Here is a 23,208-nt window from a genome sequence, read left to right as displayed (position 1 = left end):
TGACTGCCATTATATGACTGACAGACAGCAACGGTTTGAGTTAAAAATCTTTGTTTGTGTTCTACTGAAGATACAAAGTCACCTACATCTTGGATGCCCTAGGGGTAATCATAGACTGTAAAAATATGGACGTAGTGTCCATGATGTCACCCGTAAGTTTCTGAAGAGCATTTTTGAAGCTCTTAGTGGGCGGGAGTCAGCCGTCGCCATCTTGGAATCGCGTCACTGCACGTCACTCCCAGATAATCGAAAATGGGCAAAGAGGCGGGATGTGGGTGGAGCTGGTTGCTGAAACCACGCTCACCTAGCGCAACGGTGGCGACAGCAGCGGAAATCCACCTGTCACTCAAGTGGCCACGGCCTAAATTATGCAGAACTTCAAGGCTTAATATAATTTACACGGATGAGTTATAAAAAAAATTCACTCTCCCTCACAGTTGACATGAAGGGCAAAATTAGCTATATAGACCAAAACCACTTTTTGTACCATGCTATAAACATTTTTTTTTCTGCTGTAAAGTTGGGCATTTTAACATGGGGAGTCTATGGGATTGACTCCGTTTTGGAGCCAGTCTCTAGCGGCCAGTCGATGAATTGCAGTTTAAGTCACTTCCGTGTTGGTTTCAAGAGAGAGAGCGGGAGGTTGCCACTTGGGGCAAGCAGATAAACATCGAATTTTCATTTTTTGGTAAACTACCCCTTTAGGTTCAAACTCTATTTGGACAGTCTTTATTTTGTGGTCTTTATGTAGTACAAACTTTATAGAAATGCTATATAGGCCATATTGTATTGATTAAAACCCAAAACTCAGATGTTTTGTTTCTACTCTACTATGCTGTTTGAAGCAGTATTTGGAGATTCCCAAAGCACTGACAATGTCCTCTGCTGAAAATACTGGCAGGTCACCAGCATATGTTGTGTTTGGATGCTGGTTTTCCCACCTGGTTATTTAACTGTCTGTGGATTCGCCCTTTGGCAAAAAAAACAGTATTAAATGAATGACGACTTCTATTTGAACAATCCCAATTCTCAACCAGTATCCACCTTTTCCTTCAGCATGGAAGTAAGCCTATGGCTGAGACTTCTGGTTCATGATCCGCTATAGGGAAATAACGACAGTTTGCACTACAAACCAAAGTGATCATAATTAAGGTGTATTATAAAATAATATAATATGGTAAGACACACCAATTTGCAATATCAAGCAGCAAAACGAGCTGTTTTGTACAGCTAAAAATAGCTGGATGCGGATGAGACCAGAAGCCAAACCCATAAGATTTATAAATGGCCATGCCTGCTCTTACGAGAAGAAAAAGAACTGAAATGAACTGGAATCAAATTAAAAGCAGTCTTATGAATCAGAATCAAATCATCAGAACAGTCATCACATAGTCAGTGCTATGTAGGAATATTAATAGACATGGACTTAATTTTGTCCCTCTGGTTTTCTCTGGTCTGCTTAGTTGTGGAGCCTGAGTGTGAGAAGAGCTCAGCAACCACTTACTTCTGGTACCGTGAGACCCTGAACATCACCAGCACAATCGCAGACAGCGGAGGTCTGAACTGGAGGATGACTCTGTCGCTGCTGGCTGCCTGGATAATCGTCTGCCTGGCTGTAATAAAGGGCATTCAGTCTTCTGGGAAGGTGAGGCAGACTTGCTACTGCGTGAGATAATGAAATGAAACTCAACTTAGTTGAGAAACGCATCAATTTTCAGATAGCCTGAAGGCACAATCTGCAGATGCTGCGTTATCAAGCACTTATGAACAATTACACAATCAGAATGTGCAATTAGGATTATTTTCTCAGAACGTTTGTTTTCTCCTTGAAGCAAATTCAAGGTGTGATGGTGCAGTTTTAGCAAACAGATTTTACAGAGAAATGCTTGTTTACCAGCTGTTTAAAGGGGTCATAAACTGCCTTGTTTATTATTTTGTAGTATTCTCTGAGGTCCACTAATAATGTTATAAAGATTTTTCATCATAATTTAGAAGGAATAGGCTATTTTCTGTCCTGTGATAGATTGTAGTCTATGAAGTAAATGCCCACTGCTATGATTGGCTAACAGTTGGGTATGTTTGACAGCCTACATTCTTCATAGATGGAGAATGTGATTTAGGTTTAAAAACAAAAAACAAAAAAAACACACAAATACTGAGTACATATCAAACAATCTGTAATAACAGACAAAGCAATAGTGACCACGTAATAAAATAGTTACTCACACTTGTGTGGTGCAACATTACAGTTTGATCCAAAACAATCAGCACATCATCGTCTTTTAGTTTTAATCTTTCTGAAAATCCTGCGATTTGTGCCATGTTTGTAAATAAATCCGCAGCAAAATGGAACAAAGTGAACAAAGGACCAAGTTCTTACTGACCCAGTCTGGATCTTCATTAAAAATAAAGTTCATCCACTCTTTTTTGATCTTTTTGGATTTCTCAGTTCATGGCCCCTTTAAAAGCATCACAGCGTCTAAACAACAAGGACACAAATAGCTTTCTATAAATCAAAATTTCGGTTAATCTCATCAGGTCAGTAGAGCTTCACCACCTGTTCAGATCATGTAACTATAGTAGAGCCACTGTAAGGCTAGTTCTTGAGTTTTCATTAAATTGAATAGTTAATTCATTCATTAATCAATAATAATTTGACATTTGTGTTTATTTTTTGGCAACAAAGATGTAACATTAGCGTCAAAATCAACCAAAAACAAGTAGAAAAAAATGGATTCTTACCTAAACATTTACATTTATGAACAAAAAAAGTCCTAAAATAATAATCATATTTATATTGTGCTGAAATGATGAGGTCTTAATATCAAAAGCGTCAATGCAGAGTTGTTGTTTTGTAAGAAATGTGCAAACATTATTGTAAAACATTTGAACAAAAATGGTTACAGTTGTTACACTGTGTTTGTGCAGGTGATGTACTTCAGCTCTCTATTTCCATATGTGGTGCTCTTTTGCTTCCTGGTGAGAGGGATGTTTCTTAAAGGAGCAGTTGACGGCATTGCTCACATGTTCACACCAAAGGTAAGGCGAGTGTACACGTGCATTGATTTTAAATGCACGTGATATATAGGCTATCCGGATTAAGATTTATTTTTTAGAGACTAAGGAACACATTTTATGCAGCATAAGCAAGCTTTAAGGTGTAAAAAGAAGAGTCAGCAATGTAAAAAGAAAATGTGTACAGATTAAAATGTGCAGTGTCATATGGTTGGACTCCCTCTTGTGGTGTAGGTGGGATATTTAATAAAATTCACAATAAGAAGAATAATTCTATTACCTTAATCAAAAATTATAAGCAATTGAAGGCCTTCAGCTACACTGATACATACTTGTCACTGTTAATTACAGTTTTTAATCAAATACTGTTTAATGTAATTTTTTTTAATTAATTTAATTTTAGCTGGAGATCATGTTGGAGCCGCAGGTGTGGCGTGAAGCTGCCACTCAAGTCTTCTTTGCTCTCGGTCTGGGTTTCGGAGGAGTCATTGCTTTTTCCAGCTACAATAAGAGAGACAACAACTGCCATTTTGATGCCGTGCTGGTCTCCATTATCAACTTTGTGACCTCTATACTGGCCACACTCGTGGTGTTTGCTGTGCTGGGTTTCAAAGCCAACGTCATGAACGAGAAATGTGTGGTGGAGTACGTATGACCTCCTAATTCTCATAAAGGGATCATTTTTGTGATTGGATTAAGTTACACTTTCCATTGTAAAATAATATCTGTGCTTAATGCTTTAAATCTAAATGGGGAGCTGGATTTCGAGGTCATCCGGTAGCCTCATGTCGGTTTTGTTTTCCTGTAGGAATGCTGAAAAGATTCTGGGCTACTTGAACTCAAATGTGCTAAGTCAGGATCTCATTCCCCCTCATGTGAACTTCTCCCACCTCACCGTGTCAGACTACGCTGAGATGTACGGCGTAATAAAGATTGTGAAAGAAGACAGTTTTGCACAGCTGGGGCTGGAGCCGTGTCTGCTGGAGGATGAGCTCAATAAGGCAGGTGTTCAACCCATGAGCTGTCTGTATTCATTCACAGATTCCAGCTAAGCCATTTAGCATGGATAAAACTTACATTTAGACTTATTTTTTTGACAAGCTCAATAGGCAATGTCTGTTGTAATCATTTCTTTTACGGAATCATAATACTATGGAATGTATTGTACTGTTAAAACAAATTTTAACTTTAGGACCATTTTTTTATGTTTTATAATAGAGTCCATGTACCCAGTTTCTGCTTAGTTTTGGCAAAAGAAAACTTGACATTTATTAATCTGTCCATTTTGGAGGGGGTGGGAGGGATGTGTGTGTATGTTTCAAATTTATTTTTCTCTGTCATCAGGCTGTTCAAGGCACTGGTCTGGCTTTTATTGCCTTTACCGAGGCCATGACCCATTTCCCCGCTTCTCCCTTCTGGTCTGTCATGTTTTTCTTCATGTTGATAAACTTGGGCCTGGGCAGCATGATTGGCACCATGACTGGCATCACCACACCCATTCTGGATACCTTCAAAATTCGGAAAGAGGTCCTCACAGGTGAGAGCTCCTGGTTTCTTCATATTATAATATACAGTTAAAGTCAAAAGTTTACACACCTTGCAGAATCTAAAATGCCTCAGTCCTACAAATTCTTTGGTTTTTTGGCATTTTGGTGTATTTTAACCTTTTACAACAATGACTGTATGATTGTGAGTTTCTTTTCACACTGAGGACAACTGAGGGACTCATATGCAACTATTACAGAATATTGAAACGCTCACTGATGCTCCACAAGGAGAAATGATGCATTAAGAGCCGGGGGGGTGAAAACTTTTGAACAGAATGAAGATGTGTACATATTTCCTACTTTGCCTTATTATCTTTTTTTTTTTTAGTACTCCCCTTCAGAAGCTACAGAAGATACTTACATGTTTCCCAGAAGACAAAATAAGTTAAATTTACCCTGATTTTCACCCCCAGCTCTTAATGCATTGTTTCTCCTTCTGGAGCATCAGTGAGCGTTTGAACCTTCTGTAATAGTTGCATACGAGTCCCTCAGTTGTCCTCAGTGTGAAATGGATCTCAAAATCATACAGTCATTGTTGGAGAGGGTTCAAACACACAAAATGCCGAAAAACCAAAGAATTTGTGGGATCTGAAGGAATTGTGCAAATCGTGAACAGCCATCACTAAAACAAAAAAAAAAAAAAAAAAAAACAAACAAAAAAAAACAGCTGTGGATCATTCAGGTAACAGCACAGTAGTAAGAATTAAGTGTATGTAAACTTTTGAACAGGGTCATTTTTATAAATTCAACTACTATTTTCTCTTGTGGACTATATGTAAATGTTTTATATGTGAAATCTCTTATTCAGGTCAGTACTAAATAAAAAAATAACATGCACTTTGTATGATCCCTCTTATTTTGGTAAAAAATTTATTCAACCCGGAACTTTTAGGTGGTACTGAGTAACCTGTATGATCTTGTATTTCCTTTAGTGGGCTGCTGTATTGTGGCATTTTTGTGCGGCCTGCTGTTTGTCCAGCGTTCAGGAAACTACTTTGTTACCATGTTTGATGACTATTCTGCTGGTTTGCCCCTCACCATTGTGGTGATCCTGGAGAATATATCTGTAGCCTGGATCTATGGCACCAAGAGGCAAGCAAATTCACTTACTATGCTTGTGAAGTTCTCTGGCATTTTGCTTCAAGAGCTACTTAAAATATGACTGCATCTCTGAAATCAAATCTCCTCCTTGTCTGTTCTTGCTAACACCAAATATAGTCTTAGTGCAGTTCAGTTTATTTTTGCCTTGTGTCTGATATTGATCAGAGCTGTAATTCTGCATGCTTTGTGGTGTTCATCAGGTTCATGCAGGATCTGGAGGACATGCTGGGTTTCAGACCGTCGTCCATTTACTTCTACCTGTGGAAGTATGTGTCTCCAGTGTGTCTGATCATACTGATTTCTGCCACCGTGGTAGAGATGGCCATCAGCCCTCCAGGATACAATGCATGGGTGCAAGACCTGGTTAGTTATACACTTGTCTGTCTGTCTATCTATTTCTCTCTTCTATCCTATTCCCCTAGTTTTAAGCGTGTGCACTGCTTAAATAGAACACTGATAAATATAGCTGCAAGCAGCGATTACTGGAGTTCAAGCACTTTAAGGTATTTAAGCACATATGAAAAAAGACATTATTTAGCAAGCTTGTAACCACCTAAACCAATTATTTAAAAACAGCATTTTTGGCAAATACAGGTAATTTACCATAGAAATATTACATTTTTTTAATGTTCTCCTTAAAACTTTGCATGCTTGTTTAGAGTCACGCATGTGCTCACCAGGTTTTGAGGTTTCCTTTAGGCTTTGTAGGATTTTGGGTAAATTTGGATAGGCCCCTTTTCTAAACGATGCTGTTATAGGATCCCAAATGGTAAATTTCAACATTTTTTGATAATTAGTGTCCTACAAAGTCCAGAGAATTGCCATTTTGCCCCCAGTGGCCCCCGATTTCTTTTAAATTTCCCACTTCTTTGGAGCTGTGTGAAACCGTCCCGCCGAGTTTCGTTCCAATTGGCCTCCGCTGACCTTGTCTAATGGGTGCTCAAAATTCATTGTGGCCTTGTTTTGAGATACGCAAATATCATGGACACTTGTGGCACTTTGGACCAGGACCGTGCACAGCGATTTTCATGTTGATAGGCTCCACAATTTTCGTGATTAAGCTCTTACATAAGTGTTCTGAGTTTGGAGAATACATCTTATTGCGTTCAGGAGTTATAGGTATCTTACTAAAAGTGGCCCTGCCCCATTTGAACGTATTGGCGTTTCTTTGCGACGGTGAGTCGAAAGTTCAACTTTTCACAAATGATTGATATTCACTCTTCAGAGAGTGTTTTTGCACTGGTTTGGTTGTGATCAGGTGAAAAACCTAGGACTAGTTCGCAAAAATAGATTTCGCCAGGCTGACGATCGAATCAGAGGCATGCGTATTGTCCGGCGTGAGCCACGGATTCCAAAGACATTCCCTGTCAGGTCACTTGAGGCAAGCCATGGTGACGTTGTCAGTGGTTCTGCCATCCCTCCAAGTCTCTACGACTTGCGGTTTGGTCTGCATGATCAGTTTTACGTGGAGATTCCTAAACCTTGGCCATTCTAACAACTACAATAGGGTTTTAGTGCTACGCGCTCAAACTCCTGATAAGCCATAGCAGATCTATACAGGTAGAGCTAGAGAGGTGGAGAGTTTCTGAACTCTGAAAGCATGCTGTTAAATGCTCTAGTGAATGCTAACCAGCCATTTAAACTGGCTGCATATTCAACATAAACAGCTTGTGTCAAGTAGTTTAACACTGTGTTTGCGTTACTGACCCATTAGCCTTTGTGATCTAGACCAAACCTGCCATTCACGTCTTTAAAAAATAAAAATAAAAATAATCTTACCAACCACTAAAGTTTGAATAGTAGTGCATGTATTTCAATGAGGAAATTAGCAATAAATTCTAGATTTTGATGACATTTACATCTTCAACATTTCACTTTGTGACTATTCTGTTCAACCATTTCTTTTTCTTTTTCTCTCTATAATCAGGCCACAGAGAGGTTTCAGAGTTATCCTCCTTGGGCACTAACCATGTGTTTTGCCCTAATCATTGTGGCCATGCTTCCTCTTCCATTGGTCTTTATTGCCCGCCACTTCAATTGGATCCCAGACGGCTCCAACAAGCTGTCCGTCTCCTACCGCAAGAGCCTGGCAAAGGAGGCTTCCAACCTGGAAGATGAGACAAGGTTTATCCTTGGGAAGAACCCTAGCGAAGCCCCTTCTCCCATGCCCAGCCACCGGGCCTATCTGGGCCCTGGAAGCACCTCTCCTGTGGAGCTCATCACCAACTCTACCTCCATCAGCGGCTACGGCAGCGGTTACCAGACCAACCCCGCTCCTCCCAAATCCGAGTCATGATCCTCCAACCCACCGACCAGAGACTGAGACGGAAAGAGAAAGAAGATGCTGAACAGAAGAGAAGGTCCTAGTGTTGATCACACCTTAACCCAAGCCATCCAAACGAGCAGGACGACAAGAAAATAGAGAGAAAGACACAGAGATCCTTCCTAGACAGGTTCCCCTGAGCCCAATTATTCATACGGACTACAGATGTTGGTCTGAAGGTGAAAGAGAGCCTGGAGCTTTCAGATCAGAATGTAAGGTGGCTTATTTGGTGAGCTGGTAAGTTATTTTTTTGCGTACAGATAAATAATGTCAACTCGAAGAAGGTTTAAATATTCAAGCTTCAGGTTTGGTCTCTGTGACTGGTTCGGGGTCAGTGCTGAGGTGTCATTCAGGTTAAGGTGTTACCAATGCTGCTTAACTCCAGACATCTTACAAAATGTGCAGGATACGAGATGCCATGCAAGCAAGTTTAATTTAAACCCATCTTTAGAGCTCATAAAGGGAGACGACTCAGAGGGGCTCAGAGAAACTAAAGCTTTCACTTCTTTTAATGAGCCCTCTAGTGGATATTATGTAAGTGTCACAGTTACATACAGACCACCTGAGATTAGAGTGAACTGATAGCTTGATTTCTATTACCGACTGAAGTACATCTTCATTTAATAAGTGTTCTTGGTTATAGAGATTGCACATCAACAGTCATGTCCACATCTCAGCACAAGAGGGCGACATATGTATTCATACACAACGCACACACTTATGTAGTCTCAGTGCAGTATCAAATATATACAGTATAAGTGTCAGGTTCAGGCTGTTTTTACAACTGGATTTATCATATTTTAAGTTTAATTTGTTTTTGTTAAATTTTACCTAGATGTTTTTTTTTTTGTTTTTTTTTATAATCGAAACAAATGTGACTTCCTGATGAAAGGTGAATACCACACAGCACAAGAAAATGACATTTTCAGGATGCAATAAGGGGTTATGGTTTGAGCCAAGTCAGCTCCACCAAGCACAATAACTGTAACTTAATGAATAATAAATTACACATTAATTTAATGGGAACACATTATTTAAAGGGATAGCTCCCCCAAAAATGAAAATTCTGTCATTAATTACTCAGCCTCATGTCCTTCCAAACCAGAAAAACCTTTGTTCATCTTCGGACCACAAATGAAGATTTTTTCAATGAAATGCGAGAGTATTCTGACCCTCCATAGGCAGCGACGCAACTGACACGTTTAAGGCCCGAAAGGTAGTAAGGACATCATTAAAATATTCCATGTGATATCAGTTCAAGTTTAATTTGATCAAGCTACAAGAATACTTTTTGTGCACAAAGAATACAAAAATAACTCTTCGATGCATGTTCATGTCACATTGACTATTTTAACAATGTCCTTACTAACTTTCTGGGCCTTAATCATAGTAGTTGCAAAAAGCTAAGCTTCTGGATTTGAGCATAAATATTCATTTGCATTCCGAAGATGAACAAAGTTTTTACAGGTTTGGAATGACATGAGGGTGAGTAATTAATGACAGAATTTTCATTTTTGGGTGAACTATCCCTTTATTTAATTCCCCTGTCAGCATTGGCAATAACTGTAATGAAATGAGTGGCATTAGTTGCCACTGTGAAGTTTACTTTAAAGCCCAGTGGAAAAATCAGTTTTTTTTACTTGAAGTTACCTTGCTTGGTGGAGACTATTTTAGGCCTATATAATTATTCAATGTGAAATTTATGATGAAAACAATAATCTCCAGATGGGGTATGTTTTTAAACTTGAAACCACAAAATATGTATATGGTTATGAAGTGGCGTTTGCTTATGCTTTACAAATGCCAGTGTCAGATTATTTAGATGTAGTGCACAGAGAAGCATTTGGCCCTTTCTCAACACTGCCTGTTTTCAAACTTGCTGTTCTGGGGCCATATTACAGACACATATTCTCGTCGTGGTCACTAAACAGATAAGAGTTGGAATTTTTCTGTCATGTGGTAAATCTCTGGAATTCTTGTAAAAGAAAATATGAGGTTATTTGTGTGGACCTGATATTTTGGAGCAGGGAAAAACATGTCAACAACTTTCAAAATGCCACACACATGACCTCTTCACTTCAAACACTGCAAAGATATTTCTTTAATAAATAGTTATATATAAACATACACTATCAATCAAAAGGTTGTGGTCAGTAGATCCAGCGTGACAGTATATAAATAGATTTTAAAATGTAATATTTTACAGTATTACATTTTTTTTCTTATATATAAATAATGCAGCATCAGTGAACATAAGTATAGAAGCCCATTTCTTCCACTTAATAAAAAATTAAAAAGGTAATTGTGACTTTTTATCTCACAACAACTCACAGAATTTTGAGAAACTCGCAATGCTGAGAAATGAAGTCAGAATTGTGAGATATAAACTTGTAATTCTGACTTTTTTTTTCAGAATTGCGTAATATAAACTCGCAATTGCGAGTTATAAAGTCAGAATTCTAAGACATAAAGTCTCAATTCTGAGATTTAAACAATTCTTAGTTTATATCTTGCAATTGTGACTTCAAAACTTGCAATTGCAAGTTTATATCTCACAATTCTGAGAAAAAAGGCAGGATTGCAAGTTTGTATCGTGCAATTTGGAGAAAAAAAGTCAGAATTGTGAGAAAATAAAAAATAATTGTAAAATAATCTTTTTTTTTTTTTACTGTGGTGGAAACAGGCTTCCATTCAAATGAAAAGAAAGAGGAAAAAAAGAAAGAGGAAAAAAATTGACCCCAAACTTTTTGTTGCATTTTCTTTTTTTTTTTTCTCTCTAAAATACATTGCACAAAAGCAGTCCATGGGAAATATATATAATGTTTATAATATGTTTAAAAAGATTGCTGTAAATCAACCAGATGTAGACAAGCAGTTTATAAGGTAATACATATTGAGCTGGAAGAAGAGGACCATTTTCTTGAGGAACCAAAGTATACTAATGTAAAATAATGTGTAGTCCCTTTATGTGTAGTGTGGAGTGAAAACTGTGAAGACTGCCTAATGTGATTGAGAACTGCTGCCCTTAAAAGCTCACTGCCTAGTAATCTGTAAGCCAAAACATACTCTCTTTTTAGTTTGCTTTTTGTGTGCTCATACTAGATACTCTGGTCCCTAATGAACAGGGTTCGTTTTCAGTATTTATTCCAGGAAGAATAGATTCAGGAAGCTGGAGAGGGAGGAAAGTGTGAAGGAGAGTGGGACAGGAGTTGTGGGTCTTATTGAAACACTGATGAGTACAACGGCAAAGCTTTTGATCATCCAGCTGCTTGTAGCTTTCGAGTCTGTCATAATGGCTGCCGAGGTAAAAATAGACACGGACTAGGCTGGTTACCCAGGGGAACCTGTGTCAGAAACAGCACGGCTGCATGTTAATGAGTCCTCCTTGGGTGTGTGTGTATGTGTCTGTGTGTTGAGGAGGGGCTTCAAGATGTTCCTATAAGGCCCTTGTTGTATCCCTAGCAACCACTGAATTTCACAACAACGAGGGGAAAATCATTTAAAGAAACAGCATCATATACTCAGCCTCATGTTGTTTTAAACACATATTAATAATATACCGTTTGCTTTTTTCTAACTAGTGAAAGTGAACAGGGACTGGGACTGTCAAGCTTTAAAAAAAAAAAAAGATAAGTAGTATCATAAAAAATTGTCCACATATGAAGCCATACATTTTTCTTTGTAAAAGAAATTTAATTATTCACTGACAGCATCTCCGTTGACGTTTTTCCATTCAGATGTGATGTTTTGGAGCTTGACAGCTCCAGTCCCTATTCACTTTCATTGTTCATGTTGGTTTTTCCATACATTCTTTAAAGCATCTTTTTTGTGATTTACCTTCGAAATGAGTCTGAAACAAAATGAGAGCGAGTCAATGATGATGAATGGGTTTTCATTTTCAGGTAGGGTTTGGAAGAGCGCACACTTTGCCTGCACTAAGATGGATTGTGCCGCTATTCACTGAAAAGACTTAGCTAAACTGGTCTGATGTGCACTGAATCCGAGTCTGCCCTTGAGATGAGATTTCAAAATAGCACATTGATTAATAAATCAGGACAGATTTAACCATTTTTCCATGCACAATTTGTTTGTTGTAGTGTGTAGTTGTCCAATGTGTGGTAAAGTACAATACTGTTAACGTTACTCTTGCAATAGCACAAGATTGTCCACAAGGTGTCGCTGTTTGCTGTCTATTAGTGTGTTGAAGGTGTGTCTCTGTGCCCGGCCTCATATTCCCACCCCACCGCTGAGCACAGCTGGTGCCTCTCATTATCGCTTATACTCTAATGGTTAGTGTGAAACGTATATTGTTTATTTTGTTGTCGTTTGCTTGTGGCAGTTTTGGGTTTGTGCACTTTACCTTCTCTCGACAAGAGGCCCCAGAGCTGCATCTCACAAGCACAAAACGACACTAGGATTGTTTAAATTAAACTATATTGACAAACAGATGCAACTTCAATTGGTTTATTAAAAAAAAAAAAAAACAGTCAAGCTAAATTTTGAACTTGTGTCCCCTCACACTGAAATAATAAAAACAAATTCACTTAGCCACAAAAGCTCATATTTAGATTGAATTGTTCCTAGTTTTAACAGCACTAACAAGAAGAGACAGAAAAGAGAGGAGAGAACAGCTGTCCAATTAAAATCTCCTCTGTGGGCAGCTTGAATATTAAATTGTACATCAGGGATCTTCAACAGGGGGTCTGTGACCCCTAGAAGGTTCACAAGAGTACAGCAGGCCAATTATAATTTTTATGAAAATATGCATTACACAAATTCATTTCAACCAAAGTCAAAGCTAAGAAGCTAAAGTTCAGATAAATGACCACTTTTCCCCACACACAGTGTATGCAATAACACTTTAATTATGGTTTTGTCTACCTGATCTCATGACGAAAATGTAAATGTGTGAACGTTTTAGCAAGACGCAAAATTCGTACCATTAAGTATACGTCACTGCAGTTTTTAACAGAAATGAACACTAGAGGCGGTAAATCAGTCAGAACTTGTTATCGTAATCTTGCGAAAAAGTTCCCACAGATACGTTTTCGTCTTGAGATCTGGTTGGGTTTTGTTTGTTAACATTTTAATTTTAAGATTTACTAATAAAATACTTCTCAAAAGATTATCAATATTATTAACTAACAAACAAATCCACCAATACACCATAATATATAATAATACACCAAACAAACGAACAAATCTATTTTTATTAACTAATATATATATATATATATATATATATATATATATATATATATATATATATATATATATATATATATATATTATTTATTTACTTTTTTATATTTATTTAAAATATATTTAAAGTTGGATAATGTATTAACTAATGTTAACCAATACTAATATAAAATTAAAGAGGCATTTATGACTTGCAAAATTTAACATCATAATGGACAGATTATTTAAATAGCCATGGTTACACTTCTTTGTGATTAATAAAGAATCAAAACTATAAAAACTGATATTCGTTCCTCTTTCATAACCATCTGCAGTAGGGGTTCGACCGATATGTGTTTTCTGGGCTGATGACGATACAGATTATTACAGATCAAGCAGACCGATAACCGATATTTTAAACCGATATATGTCTTACGTAAAAATAAAATTAATGTCAAAATTAAGAATAACAAGTGCTCTGACAAAATCTTTCTAAATTATTTTATCAGCAAATAACTGATACCAATAACCACAAAATGCTTAATATCAGTGCCAATAATCAGCCTGGGATGCATTTCCCGAATGCAACTATGGTTGCAAGTTCCTTAGTTACAAATAAAGTTCAGTGAAACTTGATGCTGCTTTTGGGAAACGCACTCCTTGGCGATAATCGGTCGACCCCTAATCTGTACTCCTCAGACCAAGGTCAGTACACCTTCTGACCTTTCGTTTTTACATCTCAGACAACATCCCTATTCATATCAGATATTTTACGTATGTCAATGTTTTTCCGTGACTATACCCCTGAACGGTATTTGGAAAAACGTACATATAAATGAAAGAACAGGAAACACAGCAGTCATAGCACACACATAAACAAAATCAGAAGTACTATTCATTTTGTTTAAAAATGAATGACTTGAGGGAAATCTTTAATAGGCTGCATTAGCACAAAGCCAAGCACAATATTCAGCGGCTTGATTTACATAGCATGATTTAAATGTATTTAAGTGCATTATGTACACACATACGCATTAAAATGCTTACTCTGACTTTTTTGGTTGGATAGCAATTATCATATTACTTATATCATTTACACTCCTCTGAGATGATAAGCACATGTCTCTTTCTATATAATGGTCACAGATAGTGGTAACAGTTTACAGCTGTACATTCTGCTGTGATGACATGCAGCGGGAATTCATTAATATATAATCGCAAATGCTCTCTGTCCAAATAGCATGCGTTCATTACAATCTTTACAGATATTGATCAGACTCAACAACTGAGATGAGAGTAATAGACAATCTGGAATCACGTGGCCCATTTCTATCATTCTGAAGCACAGACACAACAGCACTTTTATTTTGCCCTGAAAACTGCAGCTCTGGGATCTCCTGAAACAAAATTAATTTAGCATAAACGTAGAGCCATATTTTAGTCGACTACAACAGATGAAATGTAAAACAAGCATCTCTTTCTTTTTTCCAAGAGGTGCTGGAGGCCATAATGTTTGTGAGCAAAGTGCTATACTGTATATTTATGTACATTGTGATTCTGAATATTATATCTGTAAATATCGGTGTACATTTTGTTAAACAAACGCTAAGAAATCTATGAAAGGCAAACAGGTGAATTCTTGTAACACTGATGTGTATGATATTGTTGTACAGTTAAAGTATAGAGTATTGAACTATTTTGTACATTGTGCAATAGTGTATGTGTTGTGTATGGGGGTAGTGTCTGTTGTATCAAGTGTGTGTGTATGTGTGTAAAAAAAAAAAAAAAGCAGTTTTATTTTTGCTATTTTGATGTTGTGACTCCCTTAACCTTCCTTAATTCACCTCCAGCTGTGAGTTTCGGTTCCTCAGTGAACATGACTCGCTCATTTGTGCGTTCACGCCGCAAAGATTGTTGGTTAGTGCGCTGAACTGAAGTTTTCTTTTACGCTTTTAATGTTTAAATTTGATGTGGACATTTGCTTATCAAACAGACAGCACCTTCTGTACTCTCCTCTGGCCTTAGTGTCTGCAATATTATCGTTTGCTGCTTCTAGGTTTCGTCAAAATGTTCACGCACTTTTTACGTTTAGTCCAACTATATTCGGCGCAATCGTTATTAGTAGTGTTAGATTATTGTAACACATCTAGCTGGGACATTTCCACACTTTGTGTCTCGAAAGTATATGAGCACTGAGGAGGAAAGTCAAAAATAGAGTACTTTTGCACTCTGGAAGTGCTATTTTAATCATTAGAAATATACTTGATGTGAATGTAAACGTATTTTTAATCCCCCCGGAGTACTGTAAAGATCATCCGCAAGTAATTTAGTAAGAAAGGACACTGATGAAACATTACTATTACCCTCCAGTCTACACTTGTGTGCTGTACTAGTCTTAGATTTATAAGCAATATTTCTGCAGGCATTTACTTTGGTTAGACGTTGGTCAGATGGTCTGTGAGGCCACAGGAACCGCTGTTACTCTGAGAGTAGCTGCGCTGGAAGGCTTCACTGCTAAAGAAGAGCAATGCTCTTGAAACTTTAGTCAAACCCTATTCTGTTGGGTAATAGCACATTCAGATCACTAGCCACAGTATACTGTTAGCTATACAAGGACTATTTTAATGTCTCTTAGTCAGTGTCATTGATATTGTACAGTATTTCTGATTCACTTGGGAAAACGCTGAGTTATGAATATTAAATATGGACCATCACAAAAGCGAACAATAAAAAGTTGGTTCTCACGCTGAAATGTGTCTCTGATTTGTTCTTTGGCTTGCGACTAATCAAGTTGTTTTCAAACACAATGTTAAAAAGATAACAAGGGGGCTGAGCGTCCGTGTGTTTTTAGCTCTGACGGTGTGAGTCATCTGTGTTGAGCGGTGGCCAGATCCATTGACAGACTGAAAAGGTTTCTGCCACAGCTTGGTGAAAGCCAATAAAAGAAAGAGACTTTCATTAAAAGTGAAACCTTGATACACCATGGATGAAAGGTACCCGAAACCCGAAAAGTCCTAATTAATACTTTCATCCAGCAAAGACAGATAAAAGAGACCAAAATTTATAATACAAAAGACCATTTTACAAAAAGTGTAATGCAATGCAATCTTTATTCATAATAAGTAATGTTACCTGTGCACCAAATCAGCATATTAAATGATTTCTGAAGGATATATTTTAAATGATACATTATGCGAACAGGTGTTAAAGGAATAGTTCACCCCGAAATTAAAATTTCCCCATGATTTACTCTCCCTCAAGCCATCCTAGGTGTACAAGACAATCAGAGTTCTATTAAAAATGTCCTTGCTCTTCCAAGCTATATAATGGCAGTGAATGGGTGTTGAGATTTTGACGTCCAATGAAGTGCAACTAGCCATCATCAAAAGTGCTCTACATGGCTTTGTAGGGTTAATGAAGGCTGGGTATGAAAAAACTGTCGTAAGCACTCCAGCAGATGATGTAGGATGTAAGTTATGGACGTGGAAGTGCAGTGTAGAGAGCAAAACAAAACACCAGCCATGAAATTAGAAGTACAAAACAAGAATTTGTAAAAAAAAATGTCTTCATGCAGTGGCTGGTTTTCTGGTGTGAACAAAACTTGGTTCTCATGAGACTAGCATATTTTCTCCAGAGCTTATGCTACGCCCATGTCCTTCATCAGCCACTGGAACGCCACTCTCTTGTGAATTGTAAGCTAGAGATTACAGTTTGTAAAGTTTTAAATATGGATAGTTTTTTTACACAAACACATCAATTCATTTCAGAAGGCCTTTATTAGAGCTGTGTAGAGTACTTTTTTGATGGATGGATGCAAGTTATTCTGCTTAAAAATGTCAACACCCATTCACTGCCATTATAAAATTTGGAAGAGCCAGGACATTTTTTAATATAACTCTGACTGTATTCGTCCTAAAGAATAAAGTCATATACACCTAGGATGGTTTGACAGTAAGTAAATTATGGGGTTATTTTCTTTTTTGGGTGAACTGTATCTTTAAAGGGAATACATGCGCCATTTTACTTTCTCTTTATTTTATGAAAATTGACATTAAGAACAATTTTGTGATAAGCTCTGATTCGCAGGTAAAACTGCGGGTCACGTTTTCCTTGTCTTAAGAATTAGTGTTAATGTTGGGCTAAGACTGTAGCATAAAAGCATCAAGGACTCAGACCTCTGTACAACCCGACCACATCCTGTCCCTTAAGTGAATCTCTGTCCAGCTGAGCGTGTGAAGCCAGAAGTCCTTCCTCTGGCAGGAAGTGAAGCGGAAGTCGAAATGGAATTGACAGGTCATTAGATATGTTGAGATAAGCCAACTTCCCTGAAGTTCTAACAGCTGACTGGAAACAATTAACGCCTACAAACCGATTAGGTAAAAGCTCCCGTAAAACGTAAACAGGAACTTAAAATACAAATATAAGAACTGTCAGAAGAATAAATGTAACCCTGGACCACAAAGACCACATGTAGCAATAGCCAAAAATGATCAAAAATGATCCATTTTTTTTAAACGGCAAAAATCATTAGGATATTAAGTAAAGATCATTTTGCTTGATGATATTTTGTAAATTTCTTACTGTAAATTAATTTTGATTAGTAATATGCATTGCAAAGAACTTCATTTAGACAACTTTAAAGGCAATTTGCACACTCAGATTCCAGATTTTTAAATTGTTGTATTTTGGTCAAATATTGTCCTATCCTAACAAACCATACATCAATAGAAAGCTTCTATTGGTTTCTATTTATTCCGCTTTCTATTGGTGAGATTTATGAATTGAGAAATGACCCTTATGGTTTTGTGGTCCAGGGTCACATTTTTATGCATTCAGTTCCTTTGAACAAGTAGTACAAATTGGCTAAAAAAAAAAAATATATATATATATATATATATATAGGGTTAGTGTATGGGTGCCATCAGAATGAGAGTCCAAACAGCTGATAAATACATCACAATAATCCACACAACTACAGTCCATCAATTAACATCTCATGAAGTAAACAAGCTGCTTGTTTAAAATAAACAAATACATAATTTGGATGGTTTTAACCTCATACAAGTCCTCCATCCATTATACTACTTTCTCCTTAAACAGCTCCTTCCTCCTTAACAGCAACTGCTTTAGACAAATAGGGGATGGACTTTTTCATTGGAAGAAGCATTATTATGTATAATGGGCAAGTAGCAACAGTTTAAAGTTAAAACATAATAATGATGAAATTTGTTTCTTATGAACAAGGAGCTTTTCACTTTACAAGATGTTGTGAGACAGCACATTCACTGCAGAGGATTCATGGTGAGCATGTAATGGTACATTCATCCAAAGCTCTTTGGATGAAAAAGAAACAAAATCAAGTTTAGTTGGATGGCACTATGTGTGTTTATACCCAAAAGCACACACATATGGTGTGCATGTAATGTCACATAGTTAAACTCTGATTACATTATTGAGGGCTGAAATACATAATGGTTGTCTAGTTTCTCATCTACCTCATCTATCTTTTATCTGGCCCTCTGGATACTTTACAATTAGCTTTTAGGGTTATCCAGCAAATTAAGTAAATTTGCAAATAAAGTAAGTTTGCATAAACTTACCCAAAATGCCTTTTAAAAGCATGTTACGCTGCCATCAAGGTTACATGGGCCAACTTAGCCTTGAACTGTTGCACGAAACTCAATTTTAGCACAAATCTCAGTACATCAACACTGACATTTATTAGGCTGTGGAAGTGTGTGGGAGAGTCGGGTAGCAAAACTAGCATTATCGCCATCTGAGCCTCTGATTGTGGCTTCTGTTCCGTCAAAGTCACACAGGCTTTTGAGGAAACCTTTAGAACAGAGTGTAGAGTGTTTTTGGTCTCAAGTAAGGTGGCGCAATCTCCCATTATCTAATTTTGATTGTCCTGTGTGTTAAAGGAATAGTTCACCCAAAAATGAAAATTCTGTCAATAATTACTAACCTTTATGTCGTTCCAAAAATGTAAGATCTTCGTTCATCTTCGGAACACAAATTAAGATATTTTTGATGAAATCTGAGAACTTTCTGACTCTGCATAGACAGCATCGCAACTGACACGTTCAAGGCTTAAAAAGGTAGTAAGGACATTGTTAAAATAGTCCATGTGACATCAGTGGTTCAACCCTAATTTTATAAAGCTACAAGAATACTTTTTGTGCACAAAGAAAACAAAAAACAATGACTTTATTCAACCGTTTCTTCTTCCGTATCAGTCTTCGATGATCGAACCACTGATGTCACACAGACCATTTTAACAATGTACTTACTACCTCTCTGGGCCTTGAACGTGTCAGTTGCATTGCTGTCGATGCAGGGTCAGAGAGCTCTTGGATTTCATCAAAATATCTTAATTTGTGTCCTGAAGATGAATGAAGGTCTTTTGACAGTAATTAATGACAGAATTTTTATTTTGGGCTGAGCTATCCCTTTAAATTGTAGTGTTTTTAGCACCTTGTAAACAATGTCACAAATTTGCTGTGGTCTCAAAGGAGACGCCACGTGAAGACACTCCAGCTTCAGCATGCGAGTGTGCGTTTATGTTTTAGGGGGCACAGAGTGCGTCATGCCCGACCTCTCACACTCTACACTTTGTACACTCTTGTTTCATCAATATCCTGTAAACAGACTTTTCCTCCATCACTGTTCTAAGACACAGCTGCACTCACTATCTCTATCTTTTTTCTCACACCCACTCACACAAACAGAGGTAAATCTAGGAGTGACAACCTTAATTATAGAACAGGACATCGACGTCCGTCAGCAGATGTTTACTTGGCTAAGATGCAGCTTCCTATTTTCCCATCACATTCTAGCTGATTTAGCATCAGCCCCTAAAGTGTAGAAATAACAGAAATTTGAATGTCTAACTTGTAAAATGTACTTTTGCTTCCTTTGTTTCCTTCTCCTTTCTTCAGTATTCAATTCAGTCATTACTTCAGTTCGTTACTCCAGTCTTCAGTGTCAAATGATCTTTCAAAAATAAATCTAATATGCTGATCTGGTGCTTAAGTAACATTTGTTACTCAGTTGTGCTGAATAATATGTTGTAGAAACCATGAAAAAAAAGGAACAATGTAAATGTCACTTTTTATGAATTAAGTAATTGCATTATTACTAAATCAAATTATTAATAAAAATAAATAATGAATAAAACCAAACTAAAGCAACAGGTGAATCAGGAAGACGAATGCCTTTTTCCTGTTTGTCTGTTTTGGCGATTGCTGCGTGACTTTATCAGCGTAAGCGAGTCGGAAGAGGAGTGAGGAGACCGCTGGGCCATTGTTTTCCTCAACCCAGGGGAGTGATGATCTTGGGTTGAGTCGCTGTAGGAAAAGAGGCCCGAGCCAAGAATGTGTGCAGACGACACGTTCCAGCACCTGCACACTTACACCTCACACTCCTCCATATCCTTTCACACTCTCACAGAAAGCGTCAGACAGAGAGAGAGACTATCTGGTGCTAGCTATGATGAATTAACAACCAAAAATAGGACACAACTTCTATCCAAGTAGAACAATACTGAACCAGCATCAAAACAATTCTTACTTCACACCTTTGTTTAAAGCACACATTTATGGAAATAAATGATTAATATATCAACACTAGTATATTCCTGTTAGGCATCTTATCTTTCATACTTGTACAACATTAAGCAGTCTGCAAAAAATAGTTTCAAAAGAAGTTTTGTTACAAAGTAATAATGAAATCAGAACAAAAACAGAAAAAGACTGTAAGGTATAGCTTGATAATATCATGCACTGATTTCAATCTAAATAAATTCCTCACCGTACTCTTTATGCATTACAAATGTTACTTTGGCTCAAAAGAATTAAGTGTTTTTATGACGCGTCATCAGTCGGCCACATTGGCGGCAATGAACGTAAACAATGCCACTAAACCAAACGAAACTCACATATTTTGCAGATTATCAATTATTAATCATTTTCAATTATTGTCATTTTTTGGGAAAAACATTTGGAGTACTATAGACTGCCAAAAGTTATAACTAATCAAGGAGTATAGTGCAAAAAAATTGAGGAACAAACGGCATTTGTGGTTGGCCAAACAGAACCAGGATTTCCAGGGCAAGAATCAAGACAACATTCATTTTTGTTTCTACTTCCAGTCAGGTAGGTGAAATATTAGGCTAATATCTTAATACTGCTCATACGTAGCTTTACCACCTATTAACTTTAGTTTGCGCCCTTTTCTGCTTAAGTCTTTCTCAATATGATTTAACATCTTCCAAATTTTTTCCCATAATTTAGCATATATTAGCAGAACAACGTATTCAGTAGTACATTAACCATGCAATCCATGCTGTTGTTTACATTTGAGCATTGTCAGTATAACCACGCATCCGGGTAACTGATCAAACCGTGACATAAGTGCAAACCCTCTATATTTGAGACCACATCCCTATCAAAGCTCACAAAAAGATTCAGCGGTTGGCCTATATCCAACTAAAGAGAATGAAACATCCAAAATCAGCCATACCTCAAGGTTGCTGCTTTGCTATCAGACTCTTTTTGTATTGTTCCTCACATTTGCTCATGAAACAACAACAAGGCGTTTAATTAAAGGTGATGATGAGACCGTGAGCTCTTACGAGTCTGGGCATATAGATTAAGGTTTACTCCTGACAGGGTGTTCTGAATGAGTGTCTGCTGTGCGCCATGAACCCTTTAAACTACTGTTTTAAAACCACAATAATAAGGGCAGGGTGAAATCCAACACAAAATCAAGTTTTTGATTTTTGTTTGAACTCGCTGACAAGAGGAGAAAAGGGAGAAAAACACACCTGAGCTGAAGTAAGGTAAATGACTCATTTTCATCCAGAAGTTCTTCTTCCTCCATTCTTTCCATTTTAAACTTTCAGACTTTGGATACAACACAGAGATGCACTGCAAAAAAAAACAAAAATGAGTAAAAATCTTGAATATTTTGCATTGTTTTCCATTAGTAAAATATCTATAGAATGTTAAAACACACACACACAAAATACTTTAGAAGCAAAAATCACATAAAACGTCAGAGATTCAACAATATCGAAAAGAGCGGGCTTGGACATTTGTAAATTTTATGGGTCTGGCTTCAGGTCTCATTCATCTATTTTTAGCTGTACAAAGCAGTTTGTTTTGCTTCTTGATATTGTAATTTGTTGTGTCTCACATATTATTTTAACGTATTATATTAATTATGAATACACTGGTTTGTAGTGCAAACAGTTTTACCGTTCACTGCATGTTGTTGTTGTTATTGTTTACGTTATTTCCATATAGCGGATAATGAACCGGAAGCCTCGTCCATAGGCTTACCCATAAATAAAACCTGTTCAAAATGTTTTAAATTTACAACACAGACACTGTTGTTCTACTAAACTGAATAAACACTTAACTAACTCGAGCTAAATACTGTCTTCAGTAGAGTTGCAGCTGCTTTTAGCTGAGCTTGTTTTAAAATGTAACTTCACAAAGTTATCTAACTACAGTAAACTAAGCCAACAAATGAGGCTGAATAATGATAATATTGCCTTGCTACGCTACAGCTGCTTTACAACATACCCTGGTGAAAAAACCAGCATATGCTGGTAGGTATGTTTTGGTGCTGGTTTAAGCTAGTCCTTGACCAGCAACATGACCAGCATAAACCAGCAAAGGACCAGCTTAAACCAGCACCAAAACATACCTACCAGCATATGCTGTTTTTTTCACCAGGGTACTTTGTATCGAAACTGTGAAGCTGCTGTAAAACAAACATCTCTGTTGTACAAAGCGCTATAAAAATAAAAGTAACATGACTTTATTTCTTACCTCATTAGCAAACAATTTTCTTTCTTACGAGTCGAGCATCTAAAATGGCATTTGCTGACAAAAAAACAAAACAAAACAAAAAAAACCCGAAATCTTCATAGGCGCGCGCGCGATATTTGAACGTGCATTAGGGATGGGCTGATCGATCCTGAAATATCGATACTTTCGATACTGACGTTGTATCGAAAGGATCGATCCTCACAAA

At 37.2% G+C, this 23,208-nt stretch overlaps 1 protein-coding gene and 1 long non-coding RNA gene across 2 annotated transcripts in view; one reads left to right on the top strand and one right to left on the bottom strand.

The window, feature by feature from the left end:
* The window catches only part of slc6a17 (solute carrier family 6 member 17), a 29,131-nt gene extending 19,022 nt beyond the window's left edge, over window positions 1–10,109 (top strand). The window contains exons 5-12 of the mRNA XM_051117008.1: window positions 1,464–1,645; window positions 2,929–3,039; window positions 3,419–3,660; window positions 3,824–4,016; window positions 4,360–4,552; window positions 5,495–5,654; window positions 5,864–6,026; window positions 7,591–10,109. Of these exons, the coding sequence (XP_050972965.1) occupies window positions 1,464–1,645; window positions 2,929–3,039; window positions 3,419–3,660; window positions 3,824–4,016; window positions 4,360–4,552; window positions 5,495–5,654; window positions 5,864–6,026; window positions 7,591–7,959 (1,613 nt within the window). The 3' untranslated portion in view covers window positions 7,960–10,109. The remainder of the gene's footprint in view (window positions 1–1,463; window positions 1,646–2,928; window positions 3,040–3,418; window positions 3,661–3,823; window positions 4,017–4,359; window positions 4,553–5,494; window positions 5,655–5,863; window positions 6,027–7,590) is intronic.
* LOC127169549 (uncharacterized) lies at window positions 1,593–23,095 on the bottom strand. The gene is made up of 3 exons (XR_007828254.1): window positions 23,004–23,095; window positions 21,992–22,094; window positions 1,593–1,662 (listed from the first exon to the last, which is right to left on the bottom strand). It is a non-coding gene; the product is annotated as an uncharacterized LOC127169549 (long non-coding RNA).
* Between the last annotated feature and the right edge of the window lie 113 nt (window positions 23,096–23,208).

This window comes from Labeo rohita, chromosome 8 (genome assembly GCF_022985175.1).
Source record: "Labeo rohita strain BAU-BD-2019 chromosome 8, IGBB_LRoh.1.0, whole genome shotgun sequence".
NCBI lineage: Eukaryota > Metazoa > Chordata > Actinopteri > Cypriniformes > Cyprinidae > Labeo > Labeo rohita.
The sequence above is the reverse complement of the archived record's forward strand: the minus strand, read 5'-3'. Positions and strand labels throughout refer to the sequence as shown.